Source organism: Coregonus clupeaformis, chromosome 7 (assembly GCF_020615455.1).
Source record: "Coregonus clupeaformis isolate EN_2021a chromosome 7, ASM2061545v1, whole genome shotgun sequence".
Lineage (NCBI taxonomy): Eukaryota > Metazoa > Chordata > Actinopteri > Salmoniformes > Salmonidae > Coregonus > Coregonus clupeaformis.
Genome location: NC_059198.1, coordinates 9,737,011 through 9,749,314, shown reverse-complemented (window position 1 = coordinate 9,749,314; position 12,304 = coordinate 9,737,011). Strand labels below are relative to the sequence as shown.

Genomic DNA, 12,304 nt, shown 5'->3' with positions numbered 1-12,304 from the left:
TAAAACGCACAGGAAAATGACTCTTCTGTCTCGGGATAGACGTCCGGGGTGAAAAAGTTTAACGAAAAAAGATGAGTGAGGACAAAACTAAAAAGTTGGTAAATTTGTTGAACACAAAGATTGATTAAACGTTTATTAAAAGTAAAACGTGAATAGTTTGGCAGGTAGCCAAGTAGCAACAAACAGCACAGCAGTACGGAGACAATGCGGAAGCGAGACGGAAGTCACGTCAAATCTCGTCAAATCTCGTAAATGAAAATAAAAGTGATACGCCATCTCAGATGGGATTGCGTATCACTGCAGAATGCTGTGGTAGCCATGCCGGTTAAGTGTGCCTTGAATTCGAAATAAATCACTGACAGTGTCACCAGCAAAGCACCCCCACACCATAACACCTCCTCCTCCATGCTTTACGGTGGGAAATAAACATGCGGAGATCATCCGTTCACCCACACCACGTCTCACAAAGACACTGCGGTTTGAACCTAAAATCTCAAATTTGGACTCAAGACCAAAGGACAAATTTCCACCGGTCTAATGTCCATTGCTCGTGTTTCTTGACCCAAGCAAGTCTCCTCTTCATGCTGGTGTCCTTTTAGTAGTGGTTTCTTTGCAGCAATTTGACCATGAAGACCTGATTCACACAGTCTCCTCTGAACAGTTGATGTTGAGATGTGTCTGTCACTTAAACTCTGTGAAGCATTTATTTGTGCTGCAATTTCTGAGGCTGGTAACTCTAATGAACTTATCCTCTGCAGCATAGGTAACTCTGGGTCTTCCTTTCCTGTGGCGGTCCTCATGAGAGCCAGTTTCATCATAGCGCTTGATGTTTTTTGCGACTGCAAAAGGTCAGTCAATATTTTCCGTATTGACTGACCTTCATGTCTTAAAGTAATGATGGACTGTCGTTTCTCTTTCCGTATTTGAGCTGTTCTTGCCATAATATGGACTTGGTCTTTTACCAAATAGGGTTATCTTCTGTATACCCCTCCTACCTTGTCACAACACAACTGAATTAACTTTTAAGAAGGCACACCTGTTAATTGAAATGCATTCCAGGTGACTACCTCATGAAGCTGGTTGAGAGAATGCCAAGAGTGTGCATATTTTGATTTGTTTAACACTTTCTTGGATACTACATAATTCCATATGTGTTATTTCATAGTTTTGATGTCTTCACTATTATTCTACAATGTAAAAAAATGTTTTAATAAAGAAAAACCCATGAATGAGTAGGTGTGTCCAAACATTTGACTGGTAGTGTATATAAAGTGTAATATTGGGATGCAAACTCAAAATTGAATACATTTAAACTCTTAAGGTTAATATTTTTTTCAGAAAGAGAACAAGTACAGAGGCTCTTACGGTGCTTCGCAGAGAGGGACTTGTTCTTTTCGGAAAAGGTCTGGATGAAACGCAAAATAATAACTTATGTGGGAGTGCCCTTTGGCAAGGCTTTCATCTATCTGAACACTTGTACTTCAATCTAAATTACATGCGGCTTAGATTCAGAACTAACAGTCTCCAGGCAGTAAGAGCTCTCAGCTAAATGAATCTTAACCGGAGTGATCAATAAACCAAGTTGGAATTTGATTAGTACTATGACATTATATTGCCAACCAGGGCAATATTCACTTCAAACCATTTGATTCATACATGCCTTATTAGCCCACTGGGAGCCCCTCTGGTTCCTGAACTTATTATCTATCCTCAACTCAGAGGCTCTGATGATGGGCTGCAGGAAACCGTTGTAGTTCAGACGCCAGAATCTCAGGACCTATAAAGTTAATAATTTATGTGTCCCTACTAAAAGTAAATGAGAAAGCAGACAATTAGTAACTGTTCATGCAAAGCTGTTCGGAAAAGTGCTACACTGATCTAATTTGTTTTCCTATGAACAGATGTTTCTCATCCTAGCTGGAAAGAAACATAACACAGTGTTATGAAAAAAGTGGTGAATGTAAGCTAATTCTTTTTTTAAATGTTACAAGTATTCTGTTTCTAACAACCCATAGTACAGCCGAGCTATACAAACAAACAAAGTGAAAGTCTGTTTGCTGTCCATCTATGTGACCAGTCCCATTTGGGGCGAGCTATTTCAAACCAGTGGTGGAGGCACAGTGGCTGTGAAATGAGACTTGCCGGCCAGTGCTTCGCTCTCAGCTTGCTACATTATGGCTATCTAATTAGAATTTGTTTATAAAATCGATTGTGTTGTGGCACTTCCGAAATGGAGTCATTAAAGGAGATTAGTTCTTGTTAAATTGGCCCTTTATTAACCAGTAGATGAGGAATGACATGGCAATGGCCCACATTAGCACCCAGATACGATCGGCAAACCGGCTGCTGAAACACCACTAACAGCGCAGGACTCTGTGAAAACACATTAGCCCGTTCACCTCCAGGGGATAGGCTAGTCGCTGTAGCAATAAATAGAGATGGCTGATGAACAATAGATTGCCAACATATATAAAATAATTCAAAAATGTACTGTGTGGGAGGGGTGGGAGTTTCGATAATGATGATTTATGGGCGAAACTTGTGAGAAACGTCATTATTGTGAAGCTACGTTCCAGTTCCACCTACACTCAAAGCCCAGGGGCAGTGTTTAGACTCAATGCGGCAGGCAAAGCCTCCCTGGAACTTGGCACCTGCTTTCTAGCCTCTACTCTGGTTGTGACACCGTCTCTGTAAGCCTCATGCTCCCCTGTGGAACAAATGCCTCAATAGAATTACTCTTGATATTGAAAATTATTAATGACTTCTACGTAGAGACATTTTTGCTATTGTTGAATTATTTCAATCACTAGCATTACTGTAGGACGGGCGTATGCTATCTTTCAGCATTCTATAACAGTTATTACCAGGAAAATAAGAGATGTGTTTCTGTACATTACAGATCTCCCTTCCTCTCCTTTGAGTCATGTTGTTGCCAAACTGGTCCAGTCTGGGGATTTCATTTAAATGGATGTGCATTCTATGTATGTATGAACAGCTCCTGCTGTCAGCCTTAGTGAATGTAGAGAAGCCTATCTAGCCTCTTTAATTATTCACTCTAGAGAGGCATGGAAGATGTAACCATGATAGGATGAAAGGAAGACATTTTAGACAAAAGCGTGTACGTATATTTACACACACACGCACACACACACACACAGTGGCGCTCCAGTGCAGGAAGATCAATTCCATTCTAATCAGGGGTTTTTCCCCTGATTTTAAGCACTTGCTCTTGAGTTTGTTTTGTTGTGTGGTTTAATCTATGGTCAGTTTAGTTTTTTCTGACAAAGGTGACTTTCTCATAGACGGTGACAAATGAAGTCTGACAGTGAAAGCAAGCGAGTCTGCACACAATGCATTTTTAAGAGCCTAATACGCTTGATGAATGAGCACATAAAAGATTAAGCTCTATTTCATTCACACCACAATCACAACATTTTGGGGCTGTTGTCGGTCAGTGTCAGTGTTCTCTAGGACTCAGTCTGTCAGACAGCTAAGGATAAGGCTATTATTTAGTTTTGTATCTAGACTTTTTGTACAATGACCTCTTCTCTTTTTTTAACAGCTTGTTAACCAGAAGCTGTACTATTCTCATTTATTTAACTGCAGAGATGGTTTATATTGATTCAACATTCTGTTTGACTTGGATGTGCTCTTTTGTTATAATACCTACATTACGGAGTGGAAGCAGAGTAATTAGGTAAACACAAGAGAGAGCATGGCCGTGACATGTGATTGTGGTGCGTTGGAGAACTGAGTTGACCCTGGTCTAATATCTACGGGCTCTTTCATTGACCAGGTGAGGGCTAACAGCATCATTCTGATTCCCCTGCTCTCCCTGGCTCATGGGTAATTGGAGCCGAGAGAGAAGGGAAAAACAAAACTGTCAGCCTAATTCGTTCCCTTCCTGTTTGTGTTCTCTGTCTCCGTAATGAAGGTCAAATGAAGATGCATTTTTATTTTTAATCCCAGCCCCCGTCCCCGCAGGAGGCCTTTTACCTTTAGGTAGGCCATCATCATTAATAAGAATTTGTTCTTAACTGACTTGCCTAGTTAAATAAAGGTTAAATAAATAAGAGAAACTCCTGGATGTTGTGGTGTTTTGTCCAGGTGCACCGAAAATACCTTTGAAAATGCCTTAAGCTTCATTTGGAGAATGATATGCTGACAGTGTGGATCAGAGGCAATGGTGCTTGTACTTCCAACATGTCTGTTTTAACTGGCAGTTCTCTTTGTCAAAATAGCAGTTAACCACACAACAGATCTCAATCACTATCTATCACTTATCTCGCTCTCTGTTTCTCTCTCTCTCTCTCTCTCTGTGTGTGTGTGTGTAAAGTAATGTAGTTTACGAACATTCAATCAGGAAGGCTGGTCTGAATGGATCGTCACTTGTTTCATATAACATTAACATTACCTCATCAGCATAGCCGGTATTTATAGGTTAGTGCCATAATGTTACCACATCAACATAGCACGTATCTATGGTAGTGTCTAAAATGTTACCTCGTCAGCATAGCAGGTATTTATAGGGTAATGTCATAGTGTTACCTCATCAGCATAGCGTCACGTCTCTCCTCCTCTATTATTAGCAAGCGTGCGGAATGTCATTCACCTATTAACTTCAGCCTGTGAGCATGGCACACTAAGGCAATTCCACCACGGTTGCTGATTTAACCTATGGGCTCACTCGTGCAATAATTACTTTACTTTCTTTCAACCAATAGACCCCTTTCTGTGTTTGCAAACATTGCCGAACAAGGTTGATGGTTGCAGAACACGGGGGTTCTTATAGAACTCCAGCAAAAATAGCCTCTATTTACATGTTGCTTATTAGGGCATTTCACACTACTTTTGGATTATAATTGGATTTTAAGGCTTGTATGAATGTCCTGATTTAATATAATGTTTGTGTCATCGCAAATCAATTGCATTATACTTAGAAAACACTTCAACCTTAACCAGTAAAATGGCTCTTTGGCTAGCTTTTGCTACAGCCTATGTCAATGAGCGTTAGCATTCTAGCTAACAACTGCTGCATCCAAAATAGTTATTATAATAAATATAATCTTAGCGACTGTTCAAGCAAGAATCAAAACATAATTGTAAGCGTATGAGAACCCCAACCTTTTTTTTCTTTTTCAGAAGTAATAAAAACAAATCTAGGCTATGTTGAATAGGAGCAGATGGTGGTGGCTCTCTTACTGCAGCCAAGAGTCGCGCGCATCTGTGCGTGAAGTCAGTGTGTCGTGTACTGGAAAAGGGTCTATGGGCATGAATCTAGGGAAGTATTTATATGTCAACTCAAACCTTGCGTCTCCCACTTGCTGTTTTGCAGCAACAGTCTTCCAATGACCTCCCCACCACCACCAACTGAAGGCCCGTCATCGGATCCCTGTTCTCCCAGTGGGTGGGGGGGGGGTTTGATGCCAGCTGCCCAGCATAGGGCAACCTGTCATCAGCATCTGGCTCTGAGGAGCATTCCTCGGAGACGAGGCCTACCCCAAACTATTCAATCAAATTCCATATTGTATTCTGTCTGTTATCATTCAGTTAAGCCTGTACTCGATTGAACTGTATTTTGCTCTTCAGGGCTGGGGCCAATTCGAATTGAAGGCAGTCAATTCAGGAAGTGAAAAAAAAAAAAAAAAAACATTGAAATAAGTAGCGTATACTCCTTAGTTTGAGAAGTCATTGAAAATAGATGCAGTTTTTCCACATTTTGAATTGTTATTTAAGTTTACTTCCTGAATTGACAGCCTTCAATTCAAATTGACCCTAGCCCTGGTGCTCTTATAATCTGACCTACTGTATGTGTCTGTGTTGGCAGTGCTGGGAGGTCCAGAGTCTCGCGGGGTGCTGAGGAAGATCAGTGATATGCTGGAGGTCATCATGAAGAGGATGGACACTTTGTCCAAACTGGGCAACACCACCACAGACTCCCACAGGCTGGATGAGCTCAGCTCAGCACTGGACAAGTATGGTTCTGGGGTTTGGTAGCAGGCCTGCCAATACATAATGTATGCATGTACAGCATGTGCATGTATTTGTGTGCATATAAACAAATAATTGGAGGATATTTAAACTAGAAGTTGTCTCATTAGTCTCAACATGTTCATATCTATTTGCCCTGTTATTGGGTGGACATGGACAGTCAGACAGGGATGCTGCTCTGCCAGACATGCAGAGGCTAACAGCCCGGAGTTTGCTCTTCCGTCTCCATGGCAACTAACCTCTCTCATACAGAGGGTTGAGAGGCTCCCTCCTGCCGAGGTTTGCCTATGTCTGACACGTTGGCCCTTCTGGACATCCCTGCTCCTACACTCACTGTCTCACACCAGGAAAATAATCCCGGCCCAACCTATGCCTGAGAGTTGAGCTAACTGCCAGGATGCAGAGTTGTGGATGTTTGATATGGATTCTAACCACAAGAGTAAGACGGTATTGTTAGAACATAAATAACTCCCCCTATTCACATTATATCATGTAAAGTACAGGCATCTAATTGGCTTCTTTGGGAGGTACTGTAGAAATGATCAAGATTTTCTTCCTAAATGTTGCCGGAGAGAGGCCATTCATTGCTGTTTAAGTCAGCCTAACTGTAAGTGATGATAAAAAGGGGGAGCATCTCCAGGCTTCAGCAGTGTACCTCTGGTAATAAAATGGTCTGCTTGGTGACCTGCTCAGAATTCAGCCAAGGTGCAGTTTAACAGATAGAAATAAAGAACCCAGAGTCCTCTGTTAGGTCTTTAAAAAGTAATCAGCCATCTCTCTCTCTTTAATGCTGTATATGGTTCTCCAGGGCCAGACACCCATTGTAAATGTAGTAGTGGTGTTCTATAGAGGGAGGACAGGATTATCTGTCTGGCCAGAGGAATGTTTCCTATTCTGATCTGTCTGGGGCTGTCTAGAGGACAGATCTGTCTGTGTCTGGCTCTCATCTGTTCTGACATGCTGCTTCATAGGAGGGAATAGGAAGTGATGGCTAACACTTGCCCACAGGGCAATACATGATCAAGTGAGATTGGAGGGGGATTTTATGCAAAGTTATGCAGCATTTTAGACACACATACCACACACATGCTCATACTTATACCAAACGCACTGGTCTAGACCATTGCCCATTTCTTCTTTAAAAAACTCTCTCAACCATTCATTTAAATGCATATGTTAGATAAAGCTGTACAGTTTGAACAAAAGCAAAAGCCCAGTGTTGAACACTGTGTACAGTAGGCGTCTCATTGATATGACAGTGCTGTTAGACCACAGGTATTGATCTGGCTCTGGTTAATACTCCCTGATAAACAGTGTCTTCAGCTCTACAGAGTCCATCTATAGTGCAGTAGTACTCATTAAGACCAGCATCAATCCCATTGGAGGTTCCTCAGCTTCTCCTGACCAGGTCACAGCAGCCTTGGGAATAGACTACAGGGCTGTAGACCCAGTAGAGAAGTAACCGATAGAGGCTGAAAGGACTGATGATAACTCTGTCTCTGAGGCCTTGCTTACCCATGGCTATGACTGTGAGAACATTTGGTCCTCAGTTCTCTACAGCACACACAGGAGCACTGTTCTTTTATACACAATCATCATGGCTCCATAAAGACAGCTGGGAATCTCTCAGTGCCTCTTTGGACCTTGTTGTACCATCAGCTAGGGCTGAGATTTCTCTTTATTCGAAGGGAGCCAAGGCAAGTTCAAAATGTTCACACTGCCATAATGCTTCAGCTTGGAGTTCCCTGGGTACCTTCCAGTTTTCACTGCTAGGTCTTGAGATAGCTGTGAGTTCAGGGCTATCTCCCTCTTTCTTTCTCACTTTCTCTTTCTTTCGGATTGTTTTGCCACCACTAACATGGCAACAACAAGCCATGGCAGTCAGCTGCCATAAAAGGCATTTGCTAACAACCTAATTACGCTCTGTTCTCAGTCTCCCAGGGACCTGCTTTAATGTGCTGAGTCACTTTTTCATCTCAACAAATAAATTGTGTCAGTGTTTAAAAGCTTTTCTATTTCACGCTCCAACCAAGTTCCATACAATTAGCATTTCCTCTGCTTGTTGAAGCTCTCTCTGTCTGGAGGAAAAAGTAAGCATATACTGTAGGAGGGTGGATGAAAGATTAGATGAAAGAAGTAGCCTTCTATGTTTCTTTGTGTAGATATTTCCGGGGAGTTAAAGGATTGAGATAAAGGATAAAGATTGCATGTGCATTCCCACTGGGCACAGACATCAATTCAACGTCTATGTCACATTGGTCGAAATGACGTGGAAACAACGTTCATTCAACCAGTGTGTGCCCGGTGGGTTGTCACAGGGGAAAGAAATGGCAGAAATGATCAGGAAGAAAGAGAAGACATGCCTAACACTTCATTCATCTGTGCCTGCATATGCCCTATTGATGGTCATTCCCGTGTGTGTTGACAGGATCCAGCCGGTGGGTCTGGTGGAGAGGATCCAGGCCATCGCCCAGAACATGTCTGACATGGCCGTGAGGGTGGAGCAGATCCTACAGCACAGCTTGGCCACCAACAGAGGTACAAGAGACACACACACATGCATACACACCCCTTTCACACACACACATCTGACCACTCTTCACATTTGAAAGGTAATTGTATATGTCTGCCATGAACTTGTTACACTTTAAGACCTTATTGAACATGACAGGCAGCATTTATGACAGTAGTTCAAATTATGAGTCTACATTAATGTCTTTGTGAGAGCTACGCTGCACAAGGGCTCTATCTCCCAGTCTCAGCATAATTATAAATAATGCTACATGATGTTCAATGCAATGTATGCTGATGAATTCCCCTCTAGTTAAGAAGATCTGAGCCTGTCAGCTTTGTTCTATTGGCGGTCCTCTCCATTACTTTATTTGCCGCGGATATGAAACGGAATACATTCTGCTCAGTTCATTGTGCTCCTGTTCTGTTTGAGCAAGAGATACAGTAGGCTACTTACATGCATAGCGAGACTCACTTTACTAGCCGACACATTAGAATGCCACTTATAGACTGTTGTCATTATTTGCCTTGTCACTGAGGAAAGCAGACGTCCTATTCTGTAGAGACTGTATTTTCTACCAGAACCTAATCCCCTGGCTAATTGACACTGCTAGTGTTAGCGCTCCACACTGTGACTGCTGTAGTTATAATGGTAATCAAACAGAATGGCTGCTAATCCTTTGTCTGTGATTGTGCTCACTCAGGCTTGGCGGCACGCTGGTAGAGGAACAGCATCCGCTCTCTTTAATAAGACTAATTGGAGCTAGTTGCTGACGAGAAGGAGGGAGGGAGGCTGGGGAGAGAGGGAACGAAGGAGTGAGACTGGGGAGAGAGGGAACATTGGGGAGAGAGGGGATTTTATTAATCAAGCCCACGCAGTTTTGTCTATCCACTGTTCTCAGTATGCATCAGGGATCAGCAAGGGAAGCCAAGCTTTCAGAAGTGGCTGTTAACTAACCTGGCAGGGTGTCTAATGCTCTGTTCTATCCCAATGGCCAGGAGAGTTAACTAACCCGGCAGGCTGTCTAATGTTCTGTTCTATCCCCATGGCCAGGAGAGTTCTGCTCTAATACAAAGGGACTGGAAACCTCAGAGACTAGTGCTAAAGCCAAGATATCTGCCCAGTTTTAACCTTGACAGTGCTCCCTTTTAGGTATGACCTGTTGAAAAGCTTGGCTGGTTCAACTGCTCCATACTATACTCATAGGGCTGAATAGCAAATATCCCATTGAGTTATGAGCATGTATCTTAAGTAAGGATTCTGCCCATAGGGAGGTGTTTGTTGTTAATACATGTGTTTTTGTCCTGCAGTTAAGGATGGAGCGACAGGACAGTGTGAGGTGCCCAAAGACCCTCGCTACCCAGACTGCCCCAGCAAGATGGATGTAAGTCTGCATGTCATGGAATTTCACAGTTGTTTTCCTGATCCCACAGTCCCTATGTCCTTTTGCTCTTGGACTGTTTATTACCCTGCAACTCAAGCTTTATGATCAGCTTCAATCAACCCTGCCTTGTTTCACAAGGATCCATGTCTAGTGCTGTGTTCGGATCAATGAAAGGACCTTGACCAAGTCCAAGTCAGATTTCATGGGTTCCTTAGCTATAATACATTCATTTATACACTGAAATGTGACCACCTTTGATCCATAGAGATACTGTATATATTTATTACTTGAGTCTGCCTTGACTTTTCCCCTCAGTGGATGCGTGCCCGCTGGACCTCAGACCCCTGCTATGCCTTCTATGGGGTGGACGGCTCCGACTGCTCCTTCCTCATCTACCTGAGTGAGGTGGAGTGGTTCTGCCCCCCTCTGACCTGGAGGAACCAGACCACCACACCCACGCACAAACCTTTCCCCAAGAGACAGGTGGGATTGCTGGGTTGGGCTGTTTACAGGGCTGTTACAGTGTGTGTGTGTGTGTGTGTGTGTATACAGAGTTTGTGTCTATGATACTAGTCTTTGTATTTTACCTAATTTCCCAACAGAATTTCTAGCTCTCTATCTGACTGCCACAGTGTGGATATACAGTCACTCACAGACAGTCTATTCTCCCTCTGCCTTGAATCATGGCTGTTGCTGTTTTTCTTGTGAGAGCAGCATTCCAGTTATTTATGGGTCCACCAGGGCCAGATGTTCTAGTTACAGCCCCCTCGCTGCTCCCCGGAGCGCTGTACACTACACACCAATGGGTCGGCTGCTCATTTGAATGATCTGTGCAGCTTAATCATGGATTCTAATTACCTGCCTGGATCCAGCTTGACTAATCCTGTGACTTCCCTCAGGTGTTCCTCTGCATTCACAGAGGTACCTACAAGTTGCTTTCCAAACAATAATTAACTTGTAGTGCGAAAGTAATGCATCTCATATTGATGTTGTATGTGTGTATAATGTGTGTGGAAGGAAAGAGGGACTGTGTGTCCCCACTTTGTGAATGAGAGAGAGATAGAGAGAAAGAGATTTGTGTCAGTGTCTATGTGTGCCATTTATAAGTCCTCTGTGCTCCCTTATTCACTTACAACATTGATTAGCACTTGGCTGCTCGGATTGCACTGTGATCCAGCGATTAAAAAGGTCTGGGAAACATGCGAAGTGAAATGAAGGCGCCTGTTTGAGCACGAGGCAGGAGTCCCTCAGGCAACACTATCTGAGAGCCCTGCCTCTAGGGGGAATGTGTATGACAGGGAGAGCTGTACTCGTATAACACCCATCTCCCCTCAACTCCCAAGTAGGGCTGCTGGATATTGGTGGTTACAACGTGGCTGTTTTGTACAGGCTTGGGGAGGTTCTGAAGTGTTTAATGGATTGGATTTATATATATTGCTTTTCTAGGTGCTCAAAGTGATTAACATAGTAAGGGGAGATAAAAAAAACAAAAAAATAACATTTTCCTTTCCCCCAGTTGGCGTTCCGGTCAGACATCGGGGCCCTCCTGGAGCAGGTGGGTACGGGGAAGGAGTCTCTGAGCTTCATGAAGAGAAGGATGCGCAGGCTGGCTGCACAGTGGGCCTCGGCTGCACGCAGGCTGGCTGCACAGTGGGCCTCGGCTGCACGCAGGCTGGATGACAGTCTGCGGAGTCAATGGAGGGAGCAGAAGAGGGTGAGTGTGAGGTGACTGTGGAGAGAGAGTTTCTGTGTCTCTGCCATGTGTCAAAAGGTTGACAGTTCACTCATATTGCTTCCCATGACAGTGCAGGCCAGTCATATGCTGTACAGGTAGGTGGCCATTTTGGTTTGTTAATTTTGATTCTGAAAAATAGGCAGAGACACAACTGACAAAAAGATGGAAGGCTGACAAAAGAGAGCCTTCATGAACATTACGGTGGTGACGTTTTTCTCGACTAGCAATTACGGACCCATTTGCTGTGAGTGGTGTTACTGTGAATGACAGAGATAAGTAGATTTGTAAAGAGGAGACAGACCAGCCATTATCAGGAGAGCAGGCCTGTGATTTATTGTCTTTAGTGCTCTTTAACCAGCCTAACCTTAACAGGGACATTTTCAAAGAGTGGTGGAGGAGCCTGAATACAGGAACACTGCTTTACCATCACTGATGAAATGACAATGACTGTAGAATCTCCCCAAGCCTGCCCTTTGTGTTGAAAACCTTTTCGTAATGTCATAAACGGTTATAAATCAACCTCAGAATAATATTGGCGTGTGTGTGCACGTGCCCATCCTTGTCTGCAGTGCACTAGATGGATTAAACAGTACCTGTGCTGATTTTCCTTTCACAGTGAAGTGAATAACATAACATTAACGAGCTAACCACCTCCGTCACCGGCTTCATAAGGAAATGCATC

At 43.3% G+C, this 12,304-nt stretch overlaps 1 protein-coding gene across 2 annotated transcripts in view; it reads left to right on the top strand.

Moving 5' to 3' along the window:
- LOC121585141 (alpha-1,6-mannosylglycoprotein 6-beta-N-acetylglucosaminyltransferase B-like) overlaps positions 1–12,304 on the top strand; it is an 84,034-nt gene that overhangs the window by 23,553 nt on the left and 48,177 nt on the right. For both annotated transcript variants that reach the window (XM_041901509.2, XM_041901510.2), the window contains 5 exons: positions 5,828–5,975; positions 8,420–8,529; positions 9,814–9,887; positions 10,203–10,370; positions 11,404–11,601. In XM_041901509.2, coding sequence (XP_041757443.2) covers positions 5,828–5,975; positions 8,420–8,529; positions 9,814–9,887; positions 10,203–10,370; positions 11,404–11,601 — 698 coding nt within the window. The remainder of the gene's footprint in view (positions 1–5,827; positions 5,976–8,419; positions 8,530–9,813; positions 9,888–10,202; positions 10,371–11,403; positions 11,602–12,304) is intronic.